This window comes from Spermophilus citellus (genome assembly GCF_964194105.1).
Source record: "Spermophilus citellus genome assembly, chromosome: 8".
Taxonomy (NCBI): Eukaryota; Metazoa; Chordata; class Mammalia; order Rodentia; family Sciuridae; genus Spermophilus; species Spermophilus citellus.
In genome coordinates this window covers 153,852,323-153,878,583 of record NC_138189.1, presented here as the reverse complement: position 1 = coordinate 153,878,583, position 26,261 = coordinate 153,852,323, and the positions used below count along the sequence as shown (strand labels likewise).

Genomic DNA, 26,261 nt, shown 5'->3' with positions numbered 1-26,261 from the left:
CAGGTCAGGCACAAGGTCTGCCTTTCTCCCCGCCCCCCACCCAGCCTCCTCCCCTCAGTCAGAGTCTCCTCCCCTGGGACCACTCTGGGTCACGTGTTGCCCTTGGGGACCTCCAGAGGGCTCTGTGGTCACTGCTCCCTTACACCTTCCCCACTGTGACACCACCACCCACTCTCCCACTGCTGCCAGGAGGCGGCCAAGGAACGCAACAGCTGATCCCCACGGAGCACCCAATTTATTCCAAGATCCGTGGGACTCGGGAATGGATGAAGAGCTTATTGGGAAGCATCTCTGCCCCAGAGGGTGGGAGAGAGAGCAGAGGAGAGCAGGGCCGGGGCACGTGTACGAGGAGAAGTCCCTGACGTGGGATCCGGGTGGGGCGCAGGGGCCCACTGGTGTCCGGGTGTCTTCAGGTGTCCTCCTGCCTGAGGGGTCCGGGAGGCGGCGGCCAGGGCAGGTTGCACTTCTCACTCCAGCAGCTGGCCCTCGTGAGGGAGACCCCGTGCCACCTGTCTGTGGACACAGAGAGGGGCTAGGAGTCAGAGTCGCCCACCCTGTGGCACCGCGGTCGACCTAACCCTGGTGGCACCCCCCAAGGGCAGAGGGTGTCCATCCATCCTTTGAAACGACACTCATCAAGGCACACGTGAGACCAAAGGCAGCAGGGCTCCACCTACTTGGCTCCGTGGGCGTCTCAGCTGGGCGATAGTCAGGGAGCCACTCTGTTTTTGAAGAATCTTCTGAGGGCCTGCCCTCTGGTGGGGGCAGGTCCCGGGGGGTCCCTGGGTGCTGGTGGTGGTGGTGGCACGGGCCCTCCAGCTGCGGGAGCCACTCTGTTTTTGAAGAATCTTCTGAGGGCCTGACCTCTGGTGGGGGCAGGCCCCGGGGGGTCCCTGGGTGGTGGTGGTGGTGGTGGCGCTGGCCCTCCAGCTGCGGGAGCCACTCTGTTGGAGCGTCCGGAGCCGGTCCTGGGGGCCTGCACGCAGCAGCACAGCCTCGCCAGACAGGTGGCCATCCCCCGGAACACTCCCCTCCATCCCCTGGCAGTGTCACGGCTCAGGCCAGGGGTCCTGGTGCCAGCAGGGGGTTGCTCGGTGGAGTTGGAGCTTGGATCCGGTGCCAGGGCCTGGGAGGACCCGGGCAGAGGGGCCGTGGGGCCTGCAGTAGGGACGCTGGCCGACAGGCTGCACAGCATGATGGCGGGCAGGCTGGCTCTCCTGCTGCCCACCTGCCCTGAAGGCTTGAGCTCCTCAGGCTGCTGCTGCTGCTGCTGCTGCTGCTGCTGCTGCTGCTGCTCACAGGCCGAGGGGGGCCAGGAGCGAATGGCCGGCCTGCTGACGCCCCACCTTGGGCCCAGAGTCAAGCTGGAGGGGATGGACAGGGACGGGCAAGGGCCCACCTGTGGCTGCCCAGGTATCTGCAGCCGCACCTGGCAGCCCGCCCCCCGGGTTTCCTGGTGGCCCAGCAGGAGGTAGGTGGCCATGGCCTCGTTGAACTGGCGCGTCGCCACCGACACCCAGGTCTCCTGCAGCCCGTAGCCCAGGTCCAGCATGGCCAGCAGGATGGAGGTGTCCGGGCGCTTGGGGAGCAGCTCAGCGGGAGGACTCGGGCAGCGTTCCCCATCCTGGCTCAGCCACGGGTGCCCCAGGATCTGCTGCAGCGTGGGCCTGTGCGCGGGCTCCAGGGTCAGCATCCAGGACACCAGGCTTTGCGCCTCGTCGGACAGGTGGAACGGGAGGTGGTACCTGGCCTGCAGCACCTGCTCCTTGGCCTGCGCATAGCTGTCCCCGGTGAACGGGACGCAGCCCGTGAGCATGAGGACCAGGAGGACACCCAGGCTCCAGACGTCCACCGCGGGGCCGTCGTAGGGCTCTCGCCGGTGCAGCTCCGGGGCCCAGTAGGCCACGGTGCCGCAGAGCAGGCCCAGCTTCTCTCCGGCCCTGAACCTGCAGGCCAGGCCGAAGTCGCACAGCTTGGCGCGGCCCGCGGCATCCAGCAGCACGTTGTCTGCCTTCACGTCCCGGTGCGCGATGCCCTGCGCGTGGCAGTAGCCCACGGCGCTGGCCACCTGCCCGAACAGCGTGCGGGCCTCGTCCTCCCACAGGCCCACGACCTCCGGGATGTGCTGGCCCAGCTGGCCCCCAGCCATGTGCTCCATCACCACGTAGGCAGTGCCGGGGGTCTGCACGATCTCCAGCAGCTGCACCACGTGCGGGTGCTCCAAGCCCTTCATGATGTCCAGCTCCGACAAGACCCAGGACAAGGTGCCCCCCGCCCCCTTCCGCAGGACTTTCACGGCCACCTTCGTCCCCGTCAGGATGTGTCGGGCCAGGAAGACCTTGGCAAAGCTGCCCTGCCCGACGACCCCCAGGGGCTCATAGCGGCCCGTGAGGGCTTCCTCCAAGGAGGAGCTGGCCGCGAGGTCCCGCCACACCCTCTGCACCGCACTACGCTCACTGCTCTCTCTAGACATCCTCGGCCCCACGCCCACTAAGGCCGCTGGCTAAAAACAAACACAACAAACAAAGCAAAGAACACAAGCAAAACTAACACAACAAAGCCCAACAGAAAGCCCCAAATCAAAGAACCAACCCGAGACCGCAACCAGAACCACCAAACCACCAACCACCAAACGCGCTAACTATGGGAGTCCCACAGGTCACTGCCTAGAGCTTCCTGTGCTTGTGGACAAGCTCCCGGCCTCGGCCGGGCCTTAAATCCCCGCTGGCTCAAGTCCCTCACAATGCTGGCCCCTGTGAGGTCACATCCAGGAGTGGCCCGCTCACACCCGGGGGGTGGCCCACGGTGGCATCTCCCACTCGCGCCTCCGGGACCTTGGCCACCTTCCTGGTCACAACAAGGAGGGCCTGTGGAACCTCGGTGCTCCCGTGTGTTCGGGACCCCGACCTCTCCTTGCTGAGAAAGGAGGAGCTGGACCAGGCCCCGGGGCCCGTGCCTCGCCAGTACACAACTCTGTCGTGGCTTTCGCCCCGTGAAGACCCCAGCCCAGGTCCCCTGGAGCCATTCAGCGCCCGTCTCCTCCAACTCGGACAGACTGGCGTCCAGAGCGTGGTGTAAAGGTAAAGTTTCTAAGCTGATTCTAAGCTGCAAAAGTCTGAGTTAAAGTGTAAAAGACCGGGCATTGTAAAGTTTCTAAATGGCAAGGCCGGGGCTAAAAAGTAAAGACTAGGTATTGTTAAAATTCCTCTGCTACCCCCGGAACCTGTAATCCCTGTAGCTGTTAGGACAATACCTGAACTGCCCAGTAAATATTTCTCCTGGTCCCCTGGTTGTTTCATAGCTAAGGGCTCCAAGTAGCTCGGCACGTAAGCATCTAGGCCCCCAAATCAATCAGTTTAAATGTGTACCCCGCTTAGGAGTGACCAATCACCCCTGCCCAGACTGTTCCCGCCAATGAATGGACTAATCCTGTCTCGGAGTTGTTGTTCAATTTTCCCGCGCCTCATGATGATTTGTTCTGATGTATGCAAAGCCCCCCGCCCTCTCGAAAAAGTGTACTTAAGCTCTGCTTGACCTCTGCTCTGGGCTCTGGGCTGCTCTATCTTCCTGAGTGAGCCTGGAACCTCAGCATGCTGAATTAATAAATCCCCTTTTGCCAATTGCATGGAGCCAGTCTCTTGTGTGGTCTCTTTCTCCGATGCTCCGCCGGACCCTTACAGTGGTAGCAGTCCACTCACGCCAGGACGCTGTCGCGGGTCGCTCTGCCCCCTGAGCCCCAGGACCACATTCCCGACCTCTGTGGGATGTGGGAGCCACGGCAGGCGCCTGCCTCATCATTGCCCCACAAGGTCCTATCAGGTCACTCGCCAGCACCCTTCCTGCAGCCCACAGGAGAGAGAGAGGAGGGTGGGTCTCCTTCCAGGGATGAAGGCCGAACCTGCCAGCCAAGAACCCTAGGGCCAGCAGGTGCCCATCCTGGGGTGCAGAGAGACGGAGGCGTCCCTGATGCCCCGGTCCCTTCCGCTGCTCTGTCCACAGAGCCTGGGCTGGCTCCTTTGGAACCCACAGACTGACCGCTCCCCCCTCTGGGACCTGAGGCGTCCACGTGTCAGGCACCAGGAGGCCGGGTGTCCAGGGAGGTCTCGCTCTCTCCTTCCAGCGAGGGACCTTGTTGCCGTGTCCCCACACCACATGGCTGAAAGGGCCGAGGACTGGGCTCACCCCTTCAGTCCCTTTCCCCGCTCTCCTCCCTTCTTTCCTCCTTGGTTCTAGTTATGGAGACCTGCCCTGAAAGCTTGTGCTCCTCAGGCTGATGCTGCTGCTGCTGCTCACAGGCCGAGAGGGGCCAGGAGTGAATGGCGGGCATGTTGACGCCCCACCTTGGGCCCAGAGCCAAGCTGGAGGGGACGGACAGGGACGGAAAAGGCCCCACCTGTGGCTGCCCATGCATCTGCGGCCCTACCTGGCTGCCCAAGCCCCGGGGGCCAGCGCTCGACTCCTGAGCCACTTTCCCAGCCCTTTCTACTGTCTTCCACGAAGGATCTCACACCCTTGCCTAGGCAGGTCTTGAACTGGCAATGCCCCTGCTCGGCCTCCCAAACCCACAAGTAGAAAGGCAGTCACCACCTTGCCCTCCGTGACATGTCTGTGTCTGTGTCTGTCTGTGTGTCTCTGTGTGGGGGGGGTGGGGGGTGGGTGTGTGCATGAGCACACCTGAGACCAAGCGCGACCACGTGTGGTGCAGAGGGTAGAACCAGGGCCTAGTTGCCGGCCAGAGGAGGTCCAGCCCTGAGGCGCACATCCCCTCGGGGAGCCAGGGCCCCAGGGCCTCACCCTCCTGAAGGACCACAACACCACACCCTCAAAGGGAGGGGAGTCTCAGCAGCACTTTTGGAGAAACACACTCCTCCAACCACGGCCCTGGGAAACCAAAGGCAAGGGGCTCGGTCTCCCCTGCACCTGCCCTTCAGGAGAGGAGTCCCTGGTGGTGGACTGAACGACCTTAGGCAGGGACTCAGAGATGGGTGAAGACACAGGGTCTCTGGAAAGGTCTGTTCCTGGCAAGTACAAAAGCTGGCCTCACGATTCTTGTCCCCGGGGAAGGGACCAATTCAGAAGACTCCGTGGAGGGTCTGCGGTACCAAACCCACCAGGAACACACGGGTGGCTCTGTGACATCAGAGACCCAGGGGGAGGGGGTGGGGTCCGCACCTAGTACAGGATGGAAGGGAGGCTGCCCTCCATTCACATCAGACTGGGATCTCTGACCCACGTCAAATGGAAACCCCACAGAGATGGCAAAGAAAGGGGGGCAGAGCCCACACCCCGAGTTGAAGGGATGGGAATTGAGAGGGTCACTCCAAACACTAGACCCAGAAAACAGCTCCTCCCAGCCAGCCCTCCACTCCTGCGGGCTGGGGGCTCTGGCCACACACCCTCCCCTGCCCACACCTGCGCCCCAGCTCCCCCGCCAGGTGGTCCTGCTCCCTGCTCAGCAGCCCTGGGGAGCTCGGGGTGGCAGGCTGAAGGGCCCGTCCCTGGGTCAGGACGCTCACAGGGACGGTCCCGCACAGCCAAAGACCTAGAGAGGATAAAGCTTCACCAGGCCAAGAGCCAGCCCCTGGCAGGTACATTCAGAGGAGGGAGCAAGCCGCAGCCCCCAAGCCTCTCTAGGGGAGGCACCCACAGCTCTACCCTGACTGCCCCCGGAATCTGTGACACGGGGCCCTCCTCATGCCAATCTGGGTGTCACCCCAGGATGGGCTTGGGCCGGTGGCTCCTCCTGTCCATGGTTCACTTCCGAATGTGGTGACCGGGCACCATCAGTGTCAGGTCAGGCACAAGGTCTGCCTTTCTCCCCGCCCCCCACCCAGCCTCCTCCCCTCAGTCAGAGTCTCCTCCCCTGGGACCACTCTGGGTCACGTGTTGCCCTTGGGGACCTCCAGAGGGCTCTGTGGTCACTGCTCCCTTACACCTTCCCCACTGTGACACCACCACCCACTCTCCCACTGCTGCCAGGAGGCGGCCAAGGAACGCAACAGCTGATCCCCACGGAGCACCCAATTTATTCCAAGATCCGTGGGACTCGGGAATGGATGAAGAGCTTATTGGGAAGCATCTCTGCCCCAGAGGGTGGGAGAGAGAGCAGAGGAGAGCAGGGCCGGGGCACGTGTACGAGGAGAAGTCCCTGACGTGGGATCCGGGTGGGGCGCAGGGGCCCACTGGTGTCCGGGTGTCTTCAGGTGTCCTCCTGCCTGAGGGGTCCGGGAGGCGGCGGCCAGGGCAGGTTGCACTTCTCACTCCAGCAGCTGGCCCTCGTGAGGGAGACCCCGTGCCACCTGTCTGTGGACACAGAGAGGGGCTAGGAGTCAGAGTCGCCCACCCTGTGGCACCGCGGTCGACCTAACCCTGGTGGCACCCCCCAAGGGCAGAGGGTGTCCATCCATCCTTTGAAACGACACTCATCAAGGCACACGTGAGACCAAAGGCAGCAGGGCTCCACCTACTTGGCTCCGTGGGCGTCTCAGCTGGGCGATAGTCAGGGAGCCACTCTGTTTTTGAAGAATCTTCTGAGGGCCTGCCCTCTGGTGGGGGCAGGTCCCGGGGGGTCCCTGGGTGCTGGTGGTGGTGGTGGCACGGGCCCTCCAGCTGCGGGAGCCACTCTGTTTTTGAAGAATCTTCTGAGGGCCTGACCTCTGGTGGGGGCAGGCCCCGGGGGGTCCCTGGGTGTTGGTGGTGGTGGTGGCGCTGGCCCTCCAGCTGCGGGAGCCACTCTGTTGGAGCGTCCGGAGCCGGTCCTGGGGGCCTGCACGCAGCAGCACAGCCTCGCCAGACAGGTGGCCATCCCCCGGAACACTCCCCTCCATCCCCTGGCAGTGTCACGGCTCAGGCCAGGGGTCCTGGTGCCAGCAGGGGGTTGCTCGGTGGAGTTGGAGCTTGGATCCGGTGCCAGGGCCTGGGAGGACCCGGGCAGAGGGGCCGTGGGGCCTGCAGTAGGGACGCTGGCCGACAGGCTGCACAGCATGATGGCGGGCAGGCTGGCTCTCCTGCTGCCCACCTGCCCTGAAGGCTTGAGCTCCTCAGGCTGCTGCTGCTGCTGCTGCTGCTGCTGCTGCTCACAGGCCGAGGGGGGCCAGGAGCGAATGGCCGGCCTGCTGACGCCCCACCTTGGGCCCAGAGTCAAGCTGGAGGGGATGGACAGGGACGGGCAAGGGCCCACCTGTGGCTGCCCAGGTATCTGCAGCCGCACCTGGCAGCCCGCCCCCCGGGTTTCCTGGTGGCCCAGCAGGAGGTAGGTGGCCATGGCCTCGTTGAACTGGCGCGTCGCCACCGACACCCAGGTGTCCTGCAGCCCGTAGCCCAGGTCCAGCATGGCCAGCAGGATGGAGGTGTCCGGGCGCTTGGGGAGCAGCTCAGCGGGAGGACTCGGGCAGCGTTCCCCATCCTGGCTCAGCCACGGGTGCCCCAGGATCTGCTGCAGCGTGGGCCTGTGCGCGGGCTCCAGGGTCAGCATCCAGGACACCAGGCTTTGCGCCTCGTCGGACAGGTGGAACGGGAGGTGGTACCTGGCCTGCAGCACCTGCTCCTTGGCCTGCGCATAGCTGTCCCCGGTGAACGGGACGCAGCCCGTGAGCATGAGGACCAGGAGGACACCCAGGCTCCAGACGTCCACCGCGGGGCCGTCGTAGGGCTCTCCCCGGTGCAGCTCCGGGGCCCAGTAGGCCACGGTGCCGCAGAGCAGGCCCAGCTTCTCTCCGGCCCTGAACCTGCAGGCCAGGCCGAAGTCGCACAGCTTGGCGCGGCCCGCGGCATCCAGCAGCACGTTGTCCGCCTTCACGTCCCGGTGCGCGATGCCCTGCGCGTGGCAGTAGCCCACGGCGCTGGCCACCTGCCCGAACAGCGTGCGGGCCTCGTCCTCCCACAGGCCCACGACCTCCGGGATGTGCTGGCCCAGCTGGCCCCCAGCCATGTGCTCCATCACCACGTAGGCAGTGCCGGGGGTCTGCACGATCTCCAGCAGCTGCACCACGTGCGGGTGCTCCAAGCCCTTCATGATGTCCAGCTCCGACAAGACCCAGGACAAGGTGCCCCCCGCCCCCTTCCGCAGGACTTTCACGGCCACCTTCGTCCCCGTCAGGATGTGTCGGGCCAGGAAGACCTTGGCAAAGCTGCCCTGCCCGACGACCCCCAGGGGCTCATAGCGGCCCGTGAGGGCTTCCTCCAAGGAGGAGCTGGCCGCGAGGTCCCGCCACACCCTCTGCACCGCACTACGCTCACTGCTCTCTCTAGACATCCTCGGCCCCACGCCCACTAAGGCCGCTGGCTAAAAACAAACACAACAAACAAAGCAAAGAACACAAGCAAAACTAACACAACAAAGCCCAACAGAAAGCCCCAAATCAAAGAACCAACCCGAGACCGCAACCAGAACCACCAAACCACCAACCACCAAACGCGCTAACTATGGGAGTCCCACAGGTCACTGCCTAGAGCTTCCTGTGCTTGTGGACAAGCTCCCGGCCTCGGCCGGGCCTTAAATCCCCGCTGGCTCAAGTCCCTCACAATGCTGGCCCCTGTGAGGTCACATCCAGGAGTGGCCCGCTCACACCCGGGGGGTGGCCCACGGTGGCATCTCCCACTCGCGCCTCCGGGACCTTGGCCACCTTCCTGGTCACAACAAGGAGGGCCTGTGGAACCTCGGTGCTCCCGTGTGTTCGGGACCCCGACCTCTCCTTGCTGAGAAAGGAGGAGCTGGACCAGGCCCCGGGGCCCGTGCCTCGCCAGTACACAACTCTGTCGTGGCTTTCGCCCCATGAAGACCCCAGCCCAGGTCCCCTGGAGCCATTCAGCGCCCGTCTCCTCCAACTCGGACAGACTGGCGTCCAGAGCGTGGTGTAAAGGTAAAATTTCTAAGCTGATTCTAAGCTGCAAAAGTCTGAGTTAAAGTGTAAAAGACCGGGCATTGTAAAGTTTCTAAATGGCAAGGCCGGGGCTAAAAAGTAAAGACTAGGTATTGTTAAAATTCCTCTGCTACCCCCGGAACCTGTAATCCCTGTAGCTGTTAGGACAATACCTGAACTGCCCAGTAAATATTTCTCCTGGTCCCCTGGTTGTTTAATAGCTAAGGGCTCCAAGTAGCTCGGCACGTAAGCATCTAGGCCCCCAAATCAATCAGTTTAAATGTGTACCCCGCTTAGGAGTGACCAATCACCCCTGCCCAGACTGTTCCCGCCAATGAATGGACTAATCCTGTCTCGGAGTTGTTGTTCAATTTTCCCGCGCCTCATGATGATTTGTTCTGATGTATGCAAAGCCCCCCGCCCTCTCAAAAAAGTGTACTTAAGCTCTGCTTGACCTCTGCTCTGGGCTCTGGGCTGCTCTATCTTCCTGAGTGAGCCTGGAACCTCAGCATGCTGAATTAATAAATCCCCTTTTGCCAATTGCATGGAGCCAGTCTCTTGTGTGGTCTCTTTCTCCGACGCTCCGCCGGACCCTTACAGTGGTAGCAGTCCACTCACGCCAGGACGCTGTCGCGGGTCGCTCTGCCCCCTGAGCCCCAGGACCACATTCCCGACCTCTGTGGGATGTGGGAGCCACGGCAGGCGCCTGCCTCATCACTGCCCCACAAGGTCCTATCAGGTCACTCGCCAGCACCCTTCCTGCAGCCCACAGGAGAGAGAGAGGAGGGTGGGTCTCCTTCCAGGGATGAAGGCCAAACCTGCCAGCCAAGAACCCTAGGGCCAGCAGGTGCCCATCCTGGGGTGCAGAGAGACGGAGGCGTCCCTGATGCCCCGGTCCCTTCTGCTGCTCTGTCCACAGAGCCTGGGCTGGCTCCTTTGGAACCCACAGACTGACCGCTCCCCCCTCTGGGACCTGAGGCGTCCACGTGTCAGGCACCAGGAGGCCGGGTGTCCAGGGAGGTCTCGCTCTCTCCTTCCAGCGAGGGACCTTGTTGCCGTGTCCCCACACCACACGGCTGAAAGGGCCGAGGACTGGGCTCACCCCTTCAGTCCCTTTCCCCGCTCTCCTCCCTTCTTTCCTCCTTGGTTCTAGTTATGGAGACCTGCCCTGAAAGCTTGTGCTCCTCAGGCTGATGCTGCTGCTGCTGCTCACAGGCCGAGAGGGGCCAGGAGTGAATGGCGGGCATGTTGACGCCCCACCTTGGGCCCAGAGCCAAGCTGGAGGGGACGGACAGGGACGGAAAAGGCCCCACCTGTGGCTGCCCATGCATCTGCGGCCCTACCTGGCTGCCCAAGCCCCGGGGGCCAGCGCTCGACTCCTGAGCCACTTTCCCAGCCCTTTCTACTGTCTTCGACGAAGGATCTCACACCCTTGCCTAGGCAGGTCTTGAACTGGCAATGCCCCTGCTCGGCCTCCCCAACCCACAAGTAGAAAGGCAGTCACCACCTTGCCCTCCGTGACATGTCTGTGTCTGTGTCTGTCTCTGTGTGTCTCTGTGTGGGGGGGTGGGGGGTGGGTGTGTGCATGAGCACACCTGAGACCAAGCGCGACCACGTGTGGTGCAGAGGGTAGAACCAGGGCCTAGTTGCCGGCCAGAGGAGGTCCAGCCCTGAGGCGCACATCCCCTCGGGGAGCCAGGGCCCCAGGGCCTCACCCTCCTGAAGGACCACAACACCACACCCTCAAAGGGAGGGGAGTCTCAGCAGCACTTTTGGAGAAACACACTCCTCCAACCATGGCCCTGGGAAACCAAAGGCAAGGGGCTCGGTCTCCCCTGCACCTGCCCTTCAGGAGAGGAGTCCCTGGTGGTGGACTGAACGACCTTAGGCAGGGACTCAGAGATGGGTGAAGACACAGGGTCTCTGGAAAGGTCTGTTCCTGGCAAGTACAAAAGCTGGCCTCACGATTCTTGTCCCCGGGGAAGGGACCAATTCAGAAGACTCCGTGGAGGGTCTGCGGTACCAAACCCACCAGGAACACACGGGTGGCTCTGTGACATCAGAGACCCAGGGGGAGGGGGTGGGGTCCGCACCTAGTACAGGATGGAAGGGAGGCTGCCCTCCATTCACATCAGACTGGGATCTCTGACCCACGTCAAATGGAAACCCCACAGAGATGGCAAAGAAAGGGGGGCAGAGCCCACACCCCGAGTTGAAGGGATGGGAATTGAGAGGTTCACTCCAAACACTAGACCCAGAAAACAGCTCCTCCCAGCCAGCCCTCCACTCCTGCGGGCTGGGGGCTCTGGCCACACACCCTCCCCTGCCCACACCTGCGCCCCAGCTCCCCCGCCAGGTGGTCCTGCTCCCTGCTCAGCAGCCCTGGGGAGCTCGGGGTGGCAGGCGGAAGGGCCCGTCCCTGGGTCAGGACGCTCACAGGGACGGTCCCGCACAGCCAAAGACCTAGAGAGGATAAAGCTTCACCAGGCCAAGAGCCAGCCCCTGGCAGGTACATTCAGAGGAGGGAGCAAGCGGCAGCCCCCAAGCCTCTCTAGGGGAGGCACCCACAGCTCTACCCTGACTGCCCCCGGAATCTGTGACACGGGGCCCTCCTCATGCCAATCTGGGTGTCACCCCAGGATGGGCTTGGGCCGGTGGCTCCTCCTGTCCATGGTTCACTTCCGAATGTGGTGACCGGGCACCATCAGTGTCAGGTCAGGCACAAGGTCTGCCTTTCTCCCCGCCCCCCACCCAGCCTCCTCCCCTCAGTCAGAGTCTCCTCCCCTGGGACCACTCTGGGTCACGTGTTGCCCTTGGGGACCTCCAGAGGGCTCTGTGGTCACTGCTCCCTTACACCTTCCCCACTGTGACACCACCACCCACTCTCCCACTGCTGCCAGGAGGCGGCCAAGGAACGCAACAGCTGATCCCCACGGAGCACCCAATTTATTCCAAGATCCGTGGGACTCGGGAATGGATGAAGAGCTTATTGGGAAGCATCTCTGCCCCAGAGGGTGGGAGAGAGAGCAGAGGAGAGCAGGGCCGGGGCACGTGTACGAGGAGAAGTCCCTGACGTGGGATCCGGGTGGGGCGCAGGGGCCCACTGGTGTCCGGGTGTCTTCAGGTGTCCTCCTGCCTGAGGGGTCCGGGAGGCGGCGGCCAGGGCAGGTTGCACTTCTCACTCCAGCAGCTGGCCCTCGTGAGGGAGACCCCGTGCCACCTGTCTGTGGACACAGAGAGGGGCTAGGAGTCAGAGTCGCCCACCCTGTGGCACCGCGGTCGACCTAACCCTGGTGGCACCCCCCAAGGGCAGAGGGTGTCCATCCATCCTTTGAAACGACACTCATCAAGGCACACGTGAGACCAAAGGCAGCACCGCTCCACCTACTTGGCTCCGTGGGCGTCTCAGCTGGGCGATAGTCAGGGAGCCACTCTGTTTTTGAAGAATCTTCTGAGGGCCTGACCTCTGGTGGGGGCAGGTCCCGGGGGGTCCCTGGGTGGTGGTGGTGGTGGTGGCGCTGGCCCTCCAGCTGCGGGAGCCACTCTGTTTTTGAAGAATCTTCTGAGGGCCTGACCTCTGGTGGGGGCAGGCCCCGGGGGGTCCCTGGGTGGTGGTGGTGGTGGTGGCGCTGGCCCTCCAGCTGCGGGAGCCACTCTGTTGGAGCGTCCGGAGCCGGTCCTGGGGGCCTGCACGCAGCAGCACAGCCTCGCCAGACAGGTGGCCATCCCCCGGAACACTCCCCTCCATCCCCTGGCAGTGTCACGGCTCAGGCCAGGGGTCCTGGTGCCAGCAGGGGGTTGCTCGGTGGAGTTGGAGCTTGGATCCGGTGCCAGGGCCTGGGAGGACCCGGGCAGAGGGGCCGTGGGGCCTGCAGTAGGGACGCTGGCCGACAGGCTGCACAGCATGATGGCGGGCAGGCTGGCTCTCCTGCTGCCCACCTGCCCTGAAGGCTTGAGCTCCTCAGGCTGCTGCTGCTGCTGCTGCTGCTGCTGCTCACAGGCCGAGGGGGGCCAGGAGCGAATGGCCGGCCTGCTGACGCCCCACCTTGGGCCCAGAGTCAAGCTGGAGGGGATGGACAGGGACGGGCAAGGGCCCACCTGTGGCTGCCCAGGTATCTGCAGCCGCACCTGGCAGCCCGCCCCCCGGGTTTTCTGGTGGCCCAGCAGGAGGTAGGTGGCCATGGCCTCGTTGAACTGGCGCGTCGCCACCGACACCCAGGTCTCCTGCAGCCCGTAGCCCAGGTCCAGCATGGCCAGCAGGATGGAGGTGTCCGGGCGCTTGGGGAGCAGCTCAGCGGGAGGACTCGGGCAGCGTTCCCCATCCTGGCTCAGCCACGGGTGCCCCAGGATCTGCTGCAGCGTGGGCCTGTGCGCGGGCTCCAGGGTCAGCATCCAGGACACCAGGCTTTGCGCCTCGTCGGACAGGTGGAACGGGAGGTGGTACCTGGCCTGCAGCACCTGCTCCTTGGCCTGCGCATAGCTGTCCCCGGTGAACGGGACGCAGCCCGTGAGCATGAGGACCAGGAGGACACCCAGGCTCCAGACGTCCACCGCGGGGCCGTCGTAGGGCTCTCCCCGGTGCAGCTCCGGGGCCCAGTAGGCCACGGTGCCGCAGAGCAGGCCCAGCTTCTCTCCGGCCCTGAACCTGCAGGCCAGGCCGAAGTCGCACAGCTTGGCGCGGCCCGCGGCATCCAGCAGCACGTTGTCCGCCTTCACGTCCCGGTGCGCGATGCCCTGCGCGTGGCAGTAGCCCACGGCGCTGGCCACCTGCCCGAACAGCGTGCGGGCCTCGTCCTCCCACAGGCCCACGACCTCCGGGATGTGCTGGCGCAGCTGGCCCCCAGCCATGTGCTCCATCACCACGTAGGCAGTGCCGGGGGTCTGCACGATCTCCAGCAGCTGCACCACGTGCGGGTGCTCCAAGCCCTTCATGATGTCCAGCTCCGACAAGACCCAGGACAAGGTGCCCCCCGCCCCCTTCCGCAGGACTTTCACGGCCACCTTCGTCCCCGTCAGGATGTGTCGGGCCAGGAAGACCTTGGCAAAGCTGCCCTGCCCGACGACCCCCAGGGGCTCATAGCGGCCCGTGAGGGCTTCCTCCAAGGAGGAGCTGGCCGCGAGGTCCCGCCACACCCTCTGCACCGCACTACGCTCACTGCTCTCTCTAGACATCCTCGGCCCCACGCCCACTAAGGCCGCTGGCTAAAAACAAACACAACAAACAAAGCAAAGAACACAAGCAAAACTAACACAACAAAGCCCAACAGAAAGCCCCAAATCAAAGAACCAACCCGAGACCGCAACCAGAACCACCAAACCACCAACCACCAAACGCGCTAACTATGGGAGTCCCACAGGTCACTGCCTAGAGCTTCCTGTGCTTGTGGACAAGCTCCCGGCCTCGGCCGGGCCTTAAATCCCCGCTGGCTCAAGTCCCTCACAATGCTGGCCCCTGTGAGGTCACATCCAGGAGTGGCCCGCTCACACCCGGGGGGTGGCCCACGGTGGCATCTCCCACTCGCGCCTCCGGGACCTTGGCCACCTTCCTGGTCACAACAAGGAGGGCCTGTGGAACCTCGGTGCTCCCGTGTGTTCGGGACCCCGACCTCTCCTTGCTGAGAAAGGAGGAGCTGGACCAGGCCCCGGGGCCCGTGCCTCGCCAGTACACAACTCTGTCGTGGCTTTCGCCCCGTGAAGACCCCAGCCCAGGTCCCCTGGAGCCATTCAGCGCCCGTCTCCTCCAACTCGGACAGACTGGCGTCCAGAGCGTGGTGTAAAGGTAAAATTTCTAAGCTGATTCTAAGCTGCAAAAGTCTGAGTTAAAGTGTAAAAGACCGGGCATTGTAAAGTTTCTAAATGGCAAGGCCGGGGCTAAAAAGTAAAGACTAGGTATTGTTAAAATTCCTCTGCTACCCCCGGAACCTGTAATCCCTGTAGCTGTTAGGACAATACCTGAACTGCCCAGTAAATATTTCTCCTGGTCCCCTGGTTGTTTAATAGCTAAGGGCTCCAAGTAGCTCGGCACGTAAGCATCTAGGCCCCCAAATCAATCAGTTTAAATGTGTACCCCGCTTAGGAGTGACCAATCACCCCTGCCCAGACTGTTCCCGCCAATGAATGGACTAATCCTGTCTCGGAGTTGTTGTTCAATTTTCCCGCGCCTCATGATGATTTGTTCTGATGTATGCAAAGCCCCCCGCCCTCTCGAAAAAGTGTACTTAAGCTCTGCTTGACCTCTGCTCTGGGCTCTGGGCTGCTCTATCTTCCTGAGTGAGCCTGGAACCTCAGCATGCTGAATTAATAAATCCCCTTTTGCCAATTGCATGGAGCCAGTCTCTTGTGTGGTCTCTTTCTCCGATGCTCCGCCGGACCCTTACAGTGGTAGCAGTCCACTCACGCCAGGACGCTGTCGCGGGTCGCTCTGCCCCCTGAGCCCCAGGACCACATTCCCGACCTCTGTGGGATGTGGGAGCCACGGCAGGCGCCTGCCTCATCACTGCCCCACAAGGTCCTATCAGGTCACTCGCCAGCACCCTTCCTGCAGCCCACAGGAGAGAGAGAGGAGGGTGGGTCTCCTTCCAGGGATGAAGGCCGAACCTGCCAGCCAAGAACCCTAGGGCCAGCAGGTGCCCATCCTGGGGTGCAGAGAGACGGAGGCGTCCCTGATGCCCCGGTCCCTTCCGCTGCTCTGTCCACAGAGCCTGGGCTGGCTCCTTTGGAACCCACAGACTGACCGCTCCCCCCTCTGGGACCTGAGGCGTCCACGTGTCAGGCACCAGGAGGCCGGGTGTCCAGGGAGGTCTCGCTCTCTCCTTCCAGCGAGGGACCTTGTTGCCGTGTCCCCACACCACACGGCTGAAAGGGCCGAGGACTGGGCTCACCCCTTCAGTCCCTTTCCCCGCTCTCCTCCCTTCTTTCCTCCTTGGTTCTAGTTATGGAGACCTGCCCTGAAAGCTTGTGCTCCTCAGGCTGATGCTGCTGCTGCTGCTCACAGGCCGAGAGGGGCCAGGAGTGAATGGCGGGCATGTTGACGCCCCACCTTGGGCCCAGAGCCAAGCTGGAGGGGACGGACAGGGACGGAAAAGGCCCCACCTGTGGCTGCCCATGCATCTGCGGCCCTACCTGGCTGCCCAAGCCCCGGGGGCCAGCGCTCGACTCCTGAGCCACTTTCCCAGCCCTTTCTAGTGTCTTCGACGAAGGATCTCACACCCTTGCCTAGGCAGGTCTTGAACTGGCAATGCCCCTGCTCGGCCTCCCCAACCCACAAGTAGAAAGGCAGTCACCACCTTGCCCTCCGTGACATGTCTGTGTCTGTGTCTGTCTCTGTGTGTCTCTGTGTGGGGGGGTGGGGGGTGGGTGTGTGCATGAGCACACCTGAGACCAAGCGCGACCACGTGTGGTGCAGAGGGTAGAACCAGGGCCTAGTTGCCGGCCAGAGGAGGTCCAGCCCTGAGGCGCACATCCCCTCGGGGAGCCAGGGCCCCAGGGCCTCACCCTCCTGAAGGACCACAACACCACACCCTCAAAGGGAGGGGAGTCTCAGCAGCACTTTTGGAGAAACACACTCCTCCAACCATGGCCCTGGGAAACCAAAGGCAAGGGGCTCGGTCTCCCCTGCACCTGCCCTTCAGGAGAGGAGTCCCTGGTGGTGGACTGAACGACCTTAGGCAGGGACTCAGAGATGGGTGAAGACACAGGGTCTCTGGAAAGGTCTGTTCCTGGCAAGTACAAAAGCTGGCCTCACGATTCTTGTCCCCGGGGAAGGGACCAATTCAGAAGACTCCGTGGAGGGTCTGCGGTACCAAACCCACCAGGAACACACGGGTGGCTCTGTGACATCAGAGACCCAGGGGGAGGGGGTGGGGTCCGCACCTAGTACAGGATGGAAGGGAGGCTGCCCTCCATTCACATCAGACTGGGATCTCTGACCCACGTCAAATGGAAACCCCACAGAGATGGCAAAGAAAGGGGGGCAGAGCCCACACCCCGAGTTGAAGGGATGGGAATTGAGAGGTTCACTCCAAACACTAGACCCAGAAAACAGCTCCTCCCAGCCAGCCCTCCACTCCTGCGGGCTGGGGGCTCTGGCCACACACCCTCCCCTGCCCACACCTGCGCCCCAGCTCCCCCGCCAGGTGGTCCTGCTCCCTGCTCAGCAGCCCTGGGGAGCTCGGGGTGGCAGGCTGAAGGGCCCGTCCCTGGGTCAGGACGCTCACAGGGACGGTCCCGCACAGCCAAAGACCTAGAGAGGATAAAGCTTCACCAGGCCAAGAGCCAGCCCCTGGCAGGTACATTCAGAGGAGGGAGCAAGCGGCAGCCCCCAAGCCTCTCTAGGGGAGGCACCCACAGCTCTACCCTGACTGCCCCCGGAATCTGTGACACGGGGCCCTCCTCATGCCAATCTGGGTGTCACCCCAGGATGGGCTTGGGCCGGTGGCTCCTCCTGTCCATGGTTCACTTCCGAATGTGGTGACCGGGCACCATCAGTGTCAGGTCAGGCACAAGGTCTGCCTTTCTCCCCGCCCCCCACCCAGCCTCCTCCCCTCAGTCAGAGTCTCCTCCCCTGGGACCACTCTGGGTCACGTGTTGCCCTTGGGGACCTCCAGAGGGCTCTGTGGTCACTGCTCCCTTACACCTTCCCCACTGTGACACCACCACCCACTCTCCCACTGCTGCCAGGAGGCGGCCAAGGAACGCAACAGCTGATCCCCACGGAGCACCCAATTTATTCCAAGATCCGTGGGACTCGGGAATGGATGAAGAGCTTATTGGGAAGCATCTCTGCCCCAGAGGGTGGGAGAGAGAGCAGAGGAGAGCAGGGCCGGGGCACGTGTACGAGGAGAAGTCCCTGACGTGGGATCCGGGTGGGGCGCAGGGGCCCACTGGTGTCCGGGTGTCTTCAGGTGTCCTCCTGCCTGAGGGGTCCGGGAGGCGGCGGCCAGGGCAGGTTGCACTTCTCACTCCAGCAGCTGGCCCTCGTGAGGGAGACCCCGTGCCACCTGTCTGTGGACACAGAGAGGGGCTAGGAGTCAGAGTCGCCCACCCTGTGGCACCGCGGTCGACCTAACCCTGGTGGCACCCCCCAAGGGCAGAGGGTGTCCATCCATCCTTTGAAACGACACTCATCAAGGCACACGTGAGACCAAAGGCAGCACCGCTCCACCTACTTGGCTCCGTGGGCGTCTCAGCTGGGCGATAGTCAGGGAGCCACTCTGTTTTTGAAGAATCTTCTGAGGGCCTGACCTCTGGTGGGGGCAGGTCCCGGGGGGTCCCTGGGTGGTGGTGGTGGTGGTGGCGCTGGCCCTCCAGCTGCGGGAGCCACTCTGTTTTTGAAGAATCTTCTGAGGGCCTGACCTCTGGTGGGGGCAGGCCCCGGGGGGTCCCTGGGTGGTGGTGGTGGTGGTGGCGCTGGCCCTCCAGCTGCGGGAGCCACTCTGTTGGAGCGTCCGGAGCCGGTCCTGGGGGCCTGCACGCAGCAGCACAGCCTCGCCAGACAGGTGGCCATCCCCCGGAACACTCCCCTCCATCCCCTGGCAGTGTCACGGCTCAGGCCAGGGGTCCTGGTGCCAGCAGGGGGTTGCTCGGTGGAGTTGGAGCTTGGATCCGGTGCCAGGGCCTGGGAGGACCCGGGCAGAGGGGCCGTGGGGCCTGCAGTAGGGACGCTGGCCGACAGGCTGCACAGCATGATGGCGGGCAGGCTGGCTCTCCTGCTGCCCACCTGCCCTGAAGGCTTGAGCTCCTCAGGCTGCTGCTGCTGCTGCTGCTGCTGCTGCTCACAGGCCGAGGGGGGCCAGGAGCGAATGGCCGGCCTGCTGACGCCCCACCTTGGGCCCAGAGTCAAGCTGGAGGGGATGGACAGGGACGGGCAAGGGCCCACCTGTGGCTGCCCAGGTATCTGCAGCCGCACCTGGCAGCCCGCCCCCCGGGTTTTCTGGTGGCCCAGCAGGAGGTAGGTGGCCATGGCCTCGTTGAACTGGCGCGTCGCCACCGACACCCAGGTCTCCTGCAGCCCGTAGCCCAGGTCCAGCATGGCCAGCAGGATGGAGGTGTCCGGGCGCTTGGGGAGCAGCTCAGCGGGAGGACTCGGGCAGCGTTCCCCATCCTGGCTCAGCCACGGGTGCCCCAGGATCTGCTGCAGCGTGGGCCTGTGCGCGGGCTCCAGGGTCAGCATCCAGGACACCAGGCTTTGCGCCTCGTCGGACAGGTGGAACGGGAGGTGGTACCTGGCCTGCAGCACCTGCTCCTTGGCCTGCGCATAGCTGTCCCCGGTGAACGGGACGCAGCCCGTGAGCATGAGGACCAGGAGGACACCCAGGCTCCAGACGTCCACCGCGGGGCCGTCGTAGGGCTCTCCCCAGTGCAGCTCCGGGGCCCAGTAGGCCACGGTGCCGCAGAGCAGGCCCAGCTTCTCTCCGGCCCTGAACCTGCAGGCCAGGCCGAAGTCGCACAGCTTGGCGCGGCCCGCGGCATCCAGCAGCACGTTGTCCGCCTTCACGTCCCGGTGCGCGATGCCCTGCGCGTGGCAGTAGCCCACAGCGCTGGCCACCTGCCCGAACAGCGTGCGGGCCTCGTCCTCCCACAGGCCCACGACCTCCGGGATGTGCTGGCGCAGCTGGCCCCCAGCCATGTGCTCCATCACCACGTAGGCAGTGCCGGGGGTCTGCACGATCTCCAGCAGCTGCACCACGTGCGGGTGCTCCAAGCCCTTCATGATGTCCAGCTCCGACAAGACCCAGGACAAGGTGCCCCCCGCCCCCTTCCGCAGGACTTTCACGGCCACCTTCGTCCCCGTCAGGATGTGTCGGGCCAGGAAGACCTTGGCAAAGCTGCCCTGCCCGACGACCCCCAGGGGCTCATAGCGGCCCGTGAGGGCTTCCTCCAAGGAGGAGCTGGCCGCGAGGTCCCGCCACACCCTCTGCACCGCACTACGCTCACTGCTCTCTCTAGACATCCTCGGCCCCACGCCCACTAAGGCCGCTGGCTAAAAACAAACACAACAAACAAAGCAAAGAACACAAGCAAAACTAACACAACAAAGCCCAACAGAAAGCCCCAAATCAAAGAACCAACCCGAGACCGCAACCAGAACCACCAAACCACCAACCACCAAACGCGCTAACTATGGGAGTCCCACAGGTCACTGCCTAGAGCTTCCTGTGCTTGTGGACAAGCTCCCGGCCTCGGCCGGGCCTTAAATCCCCGCTGGCTCAAGTCCCTCACAATGCTGGCCCCTGTGAGGTCACATCCAGGAGTGGCCCGCTCACACCCGGGGGGTGGCCCACGGTGGCATCTCCCACTCGCGCCTCCGGGACCTTGGCCACCTTCCTGGTCACAACAAGGAGGGCCTGTGGAACCTCGGTGCTCCCGTGTGTTCGGGACCCCGACCTCTCCTTGCTGAGAAAGGAGGAGCTGGACCAGGCCCCGGGGCCCGTGCCTCGCCAGTACACAACTCTGTCGTGGCTTTCGCCCCGTGAAGACCCCAGCCCAGGTCCCCTGGAGCCATTCAGCGCCCGTCTCCTCCAACTCGGACAGACTGGCGTCCAGAGCGTGGTGTAAAGGTAAAATTTCTAAGCTGATTCTAAGCTGCAAAAGTCTGAGTTAAAGTGTAAAAGACCGGGCATTGTAAAGTTTCTAAATGGCAAGGCCGGGGCTAAAAAGTAAAGACTAGGTATTGTTAAAATTCCTCTGCTACCCCCGGAACCTGTAATCCCTGTAGCTGTTAGGACAATACCTGAACTGCCCAGTAAATATTTCTCCTGGTCCCCTGGTTGTTTAATAGCTAAGGGCTCCAAGTAGCTCGGCACGTAAGCATCTAGGCCCCCAAATCAATCAGTTTAAATGTGTACCCCGCTTAGGAGTGACCAATCACCCCTGCCCAGACTGTTCCCGCCAATGAATGGACTAATCCTGTCTCGGAGTTGTTGTTCAATTTTCCCGCGCCTCATGATGATTTGTTCTGATGTATGCAAAGCCCCCCGCCCTCTCGAAAAAGTGTACTTAAGCTCTGCTTGACCTCTGCTCTGGGCTCTGGGCTGCTCTATCTTCCTGAGTGAGCCTGGAACCTCAGCATGCTGAATTAATAAATCCCCTTTTGCCAATTGCATGGAGCCAGTCTCTTGTGTGGTCTCTTTCTCCGATGCTCCGCCGGACCCTTACAGTGGTAGCAGTCCACTCACGCCAGGACGCTGTCGCGGGTCGCTCTGCCCCCTGAGCCCCAGGACCACATTCCCGACCTCTGTGGGATGTGGGAGCCACGGCAGGCGCCTGCCTCATCACTGCCCCACAAGGTCCTATCAGGTCACTCGCCAGCACCCTTCCTGCAGCCCACAGGAGAGAGAGAGGAGGGTGGGTCTCCTTCCAGGGATGAAGGCCGAACCTGCCAGCCAAGAACCCTAGGGCCAGCAGGTGCCCATCCTGGGGTGCAGAGAGACGGAGGCGTCCCTGATGCCCCGGTCCCTTCCGCTGCTCTGTCCACAGAGCCTGGGCTGGCTCCTTTGGAACCCACAGACTGACCGCTCCCCCCTCTGGGACCTGAGGCGTCCACGTGTCAGGCACCAGGAGGCCGGGTGTCCAGGGAGGTCTCGCTCTCTCCTTCCAGCGAGGGACCTTGTTGCCGTGTCCCCACACCACACGGCTGAAAGGGCCGAGGACTGGGCTCACCCCTTCAGTCCCTTTCCCCGCTCTCCTCCCTTCTTTCCTCCTTGGTTCTAGTTATGGAGACCTGCCCTGAAAGCTTGTGCTCCTCAGGCTGATGCTGCTGCTGCTGCTCACAGGCCGAGAGGGGCCAGGAGTGAATGGCGGGCATGTTGACGCCCCACCTTGGGCCCAGAGCCAAGCTGGAGGGGACGGACAGGGACGGAAAAGGCCCCACCTGTGGCTGCCCATGCATCTGCGGCCCTACCTGGCTGCCCAAGCCCCGGGGGCCAGCGCTCGACTCCTGAGCCACTTTCCCAGCCCTTTCTAGTGTCTTCGACGAAGGATCTCACACCCTTGCCTAGGCAGGTCTTGAACTGGCAATGCCCCTGCTCGGCCTCCCCAACCCACAAGTAGAAAGGCAGTCACCACCTTGCCCTCCGTGACATGTCTGTGTCTGTGTCTGTCTCTGTGTGTCTCTGTGTGGGGGGGTGGGGGGTGGGTGTGTGCATGAGCACACCTGAGACCAAGCGCGACCACGTGTGGTGCAGAGGGTAGAACCAGGGCCTAGTTGCCGGCCAGAGGAGGTCCAGCCCTGAGGCGCACATCCCCTCGGGGAGCCAGGGCCCCAGGGCCTCACCCTCCTGAAGGACCACAACACCACACCCTCAAAGGGAGGGGAGTCTCAGCAGCACTTTTGGAGAAACACACTCCTCCAACCACGGCCCTGGGAAACCAAAGGCAAGGGGCTCGGTCTCCCCTGCACCTGCCCTTCAGGAGAGGAGTCCCTGGTGGTGGACTGAACGACCTTAGGCAGGGACTCAGAGATGGGTGAAGACACAGGGTCTCTGGAAAGGTCTGTTCCTGGCAAGTACAAAAGCTGGCCTCACGATTCTTGTCCACGGGGAAGGGACCAATTCAGAAGACTCCGTGGAGGGTCTGCGGTACCAAACCCACCAGGAACACACGGGTGGCTCTGTGACATCAGAGACCCAGGGGGAGGGGGTGGGGTCCGCACCTAGTACAGGATGGAAGGGAGGCTGCCCTCCATTCACATCAGACTGGGATCTCTGACCCACGTCAAATGGAAACCCCACAGAGATGGCAAAGAAAGGGGGGCAGAGCCCACACCCCGAGTTGAAGGGATGGGAATTGAGAGGTTCACTCCAAACACTAGACCCAGAAAACAGCTCCTCCCAGCCAGCCCTCCACTCCTGCGGGCTGGGGGCTCTGGCCACACACCCTCCCCTGCCCACACCTGCGCCCCAGCTCCCCCGCCAGGTGGTCCTGCTCCCTGCTCAGCAGCCCTGGGGAGCTCGGGGTGGCAGGCTGAAGGGCCCGTCCCTGGGTCAGGACGCTCACAGGGACGGTCCCGCACAGCCAAAGACCTAGAGAGGATAAAGCTTCACCAGGCCAAGAGCCAGCCCCTGGAAGGTACATTCAGAGGAGGGAGCAAGCCGCAGCCCCCAAGCCTCTCTAGGGGAGGCACCCACAGCTCTACCCTGACTGCCCCCGGAATCTGTGACACGGGGCCCTCCTCATGCCAATCTGGGTGTCACCCCAGGATGGGCTTGGGCCGGTGGCTCCTCCTGTCCATGGTTCACTTCCGAATGTGATGACCGGGCTTCATCAGTGTCAGGTCAGGCACAAGGTCTGCCTTTCTCCCCGCCCCCCACCCAGCCTCCTCCCCTCAGTCAGAGTCTCCTCCCCTGGGACCACTCTGGATCACGTGTTGCCCTTGGGGACCTCCAGAGGGCTCTGTGGTCACTGCTCCCTTACACCTTCCCCACTGTGACACCACCACCCACTCTCCCACTGCTGCCAGGAGGCGGCCAAGGAACGCAACAGCTGATCCCCACGGAGCACCCAATTTATTCCAAGATCCGTGGGACTCGGGAATGGATGAAGAGCTTATTGGGAAGCATCTCTGCCCCAGAGGGTGGGAGAGAGAGCAGAGGAGAGCAGGGCCGGGGCACGTGTACGAGGAGAAGTCCCTGACGTGGGATCCGGGTGGGGCGCAGGGGCCCACTGGTGTCCGGGTGTCTTCAGGTGTCCTCCTGCCTGAGGGGTCCGGGAGGCGGCGGCCAGGGCAGGTTGCACTTCTCACTCCAGCAGCTGGCCCTCGTGAGGGAGACCCCGTGCCACCTGTCTGTGGACACAGAGAGGGGCTAGGAGTCAGAGTCGCCCACCCTGTGGCACCGCGGTCGACCTAACCCTGGTGGCACCCCCCAAGGGCAGAGGGTGTCCATCCATCCTTTGAAACGACACTCATCAAGGCACACGTGAGACCAAAGGCAGCAGGGCTCCACCTACTTGGCTCCGTGGGCGTCTCAGCTGGGCGATAGTCAGGGAGCCACTCTGTTTTTGAAGAATCTTCTGAGGGCCTGCCCTCTGGTGGGGGCAGGTCCCGGGGGGTCCCTGGGTGCTTGTGGTGGTGGTGGCACGGGCCCTCCAGCTGCGGGAGCCACTCTGTTTTTGAAGAATCTTCTGAGGGCCTGACCTCTGGTGGGGGCAGGCCCCGGGGGGTCCCTGGGTGGTGGTGGTGGTGGTGGCGCTGGCCCTCCAGCTGCGGGAGCCACTCTGTTGGAGCGTCCGGAGCCGGTCCTGGGGGCCTGCACGCAGCAGCACAGCCTCGCCAGACAGGTGGCCATCCCCCGGAACACTCCCCTCCATCCCCTGGCAGTGTCACGGCTCAGGCCAGGGGTCCTGGTGCCAGCAGGGGGTTGCTCGGTGGAGTTGGAGCTTGGATCCGGTGCCAGGGCCTGGGAGGACCCGGGCAGAGGGGCCGTGGGGCCTGCAGTAGGGACGCTGGCCGACAGGCTGCACAGCATGATGGCGGGCAGGCTGGCTCTCCTGCTGCCCACCTGCCCTGAAGGCTTGAGCTCCTCAGGCTGCTGCTGCTGCTGCTGCTGCTGCTGCTCACAGGCCGAGGGGGGCCAGGAGCGAATGGCCGGCCTGCTGACGCCCCACCTTGGGCCCAGAGTCAAGCTGGAGGGGATGGACAGGGACGGGCAAGGGCCCACCTGTGGCTGCCCAGGTATCTGCAGCCGCACCTGGCAGCCCGCGCCCCGGGTTTTCTGGTGGCCCAGCAGGAGGTAGGTGGCCATGGCCTCGTTGAACTGGCGCGTCGCCACCGACACCCAGGTCTCCTGCAGCCCGTAGCCCAGGTCCAGCATGGCCAGCAGGATGGAGGTGTCCGGGCGCTTGGGGAGCAGCTCAGCGGGAGGACTCGGGCAGCGTTCCCCATCCTGGCTCAGCCACGGGTGCCCCAGGATCTGCTGCAGCGTGGGCCTGTGCGCGGGCTCCAGGGTCAGCATCCAGGACACCAGGCTTTGCGCCTCGTCGGACAGGTGGAACGGGAGGTGGTACCTGGCCTGCAGCACCTGCTCCTTGGCCTGCGCATAGCTGTCCCCGGTGAACGGGACGCAGCCCGTGAGCATGAGGACCAGGAGGACACCCAGGCTCCAGACGTCCACCGCGGGGCCGTCGTAGGGCTCTCCCCGGTGCAGCTCCGGGGCCCAGTAGGCCACGGTGCCGCAGAGCAGGCCCAGCTTCTCTCCGGCCCTGAACCTGCAGGCCAGGCCGAAGTCGCACAGCTTGGCGCGGCCCGCGGCATCCAGCAGCACGTTGTCCGCCTTCACGTCCCGGTGCGCGATGCCCTGCGCGTGGCAGTAGCCCACGGCGCTGGCCACCTGCCCGAACAGCGTGCGGGCCTCGTCCTCCCACAGGCCCACGACCTCCGGGATGTGCTGGCCCAGCTGGCCCCCAGCCATGTGCTCCATCACCACGTAGGCAGTGCCGGGGGTCTGCACGATCTCCAGCAGCTGCACCACGTGCGGGTGCTCCAAGCCCTTCATGATGTCCAGCTCCGACAAGACCCAGGACAAGGTGCCCCCCGCCCCCTTCCGCAGGACTTTCACGGCCACCTCCGTCCCCGTCAGGATGTGTCGGGCCAGGAAGACCTTGGCAAAGCTGCCCTGCCCGACGACCCCCAGGGGCTCATAGCGGCCCGTGAGGGCTTCCTCCAAGGAGGAGCTGGCCGCGAGGTCCCGCCACACCCTCTGCACCCCGCTACGCTCACTGCTCTCTCTAGACATCCTCGGCCCCACGCCCACTAAGGCCGCTGGCTAAAAACAAACACAACAAACAAAGCAAAGAACACAAGCAAAACTAACACAACAAAGCCCAACAGAAAGCCCCAAATCAAAGAACCAACCCGAGACCGCAACCAGAACCACCAAACCACCAACCACCAAACGCGCTAACTATGGGAGTCCCACAGGTCACTGCCTAGAGCTTCCTGTGCTTGTGGACAAGCTCCCGGCCTCGGCCGGGCCTTAAATCCCCGCTGGCTCAAGTCCCTCACAATGCTGGCCCCTGTGAGGTCACAGCCAGGAGTGGCCCGCTCACACCCGGGGGGTGGCCCACGGTGGCATCTCCCACTCGCGCCTCCGGGACCTTGGCCACCTTCCTGGTCACAACAAGGAGGGCCTGTGGAACCTCGGTGCTCCCGTGTGTTCGGGACCCCGACCTCTCCTTGCTGAGAAAGGAGGAGCTGGACCAGGCCCCGGGGCCCGTGCCTCGCCAGTACACAACTCTGTCGTGGCTTTCGCCCCGTGAAGACCCCAGCCCAGGTCCCCTGGAGCCATTCAGCGCCCGTCTCCTCCAACTCAGACAGACTGGCATCCAGAGCGTGGTGTAAAGGTAAAGTTTCTAAGCTGATTCTAAGCTGCAAAAGTCTGAGTTAAAGTGTAAAAGACCGGGCAT

The 26,261-nt window shown here is 63.5% G+C and overlaps 5 protein-coding genes across 5 annotated transcripts; all 5 read right to left on the bottom strand.

Annotated features, from left to right (window-relative positions):
- Positions 1-709: 709 nt before the first annotated feature.
- Positions 710-2,473, bottom strand: LOC308654757 (sperm motility kinase 2B-like; the record flags this gene model as incomplete). The annotated part of the gene is made up of 1 exon (XM_081304405.1): positions 710-2,473. One exon carries the CDS (start codon positions 2,471-2,473, stop codon positions 710-712), a length of 1,764 nt encoding a protein of 587 aa, XP_081160531.1.
- A 4,026-nt stretch (positions 2,474-6,499) lies between these two features.
- LOC308654756 (sperm motility kinase 2B-like) lies at positions 6,500-8,254 on the bottom strand (the record flags this gene model as incomplete). The annotated part of the gene is made up of 1 exon (XM_081304404.1): positions 6,500-8,254. One exon carries the CDS (start codon positions 8,252-8,254, stop codon positions 6,500-6,502), a length of 1,755 nt encoding a protein of 584 aa, XP_081160530.1.
- A 1,713-nt stretch (positions 8,255-9,967) lies between these two features.
- LOC308654755 (sperm motility kinase 2B-like) lies at positions 9,968-14,033 on the bottom strand (the record flags this gene model as incomplete). The annotated part of the gene is made up of 3 exons (XM_081304403.1): positions 9,968-10,139; positions 11,195-11,324; positions 12,326-14,033. 3 exons carry the CDS (start codon positions 14,031-14,033, stop codon positions 9,968-9,970), a joined length of 2,010 nt encoding a protein of 669 aa, XP_081160529.1.
- Positions 14,034-15,746: 1,713 nt separating this feature from the next.
- On the bottom strand, positions 15,747-19,812 carry LOC308654754 (sperm motility kinase 2B-like; the record flags this gene model as incomplete). Its single annotated transcript, XM_081304402.1, has 3 exons — positions 15,747-15,918; positions 16,974-17,103; positions 18,105-19,812. The coding sequence occupies 3 exons, from the start codon at positions 19,810-19,812 to the stop codon at positions 15,747-15,749; spliced, it is 2,010 nt and encodes a 669-aa protein (XP_081160528.1).
- A 4,027-nt stretch (positions 19,813-23,839) lies between these two features.
- Positions 23,840-25,591, bottom strand: LOC308654753 (sperm motility kinase 2B-like; the record flags this gene model as incomplete). Its single annotated transcript, XM_081304401.1, has 1 exon — positions 23,840-25,591. The coding sequence occupies one exon, from the start codon at positions 25,589-25,591 to the stop codon at positions 23,840-23,842; it is 1,752 nt and encodes a 583-aa protein (XP_081160527.1).
- Between the last annotated feature and the right edge of the window lie 670 nt (positions 25,592-26,261).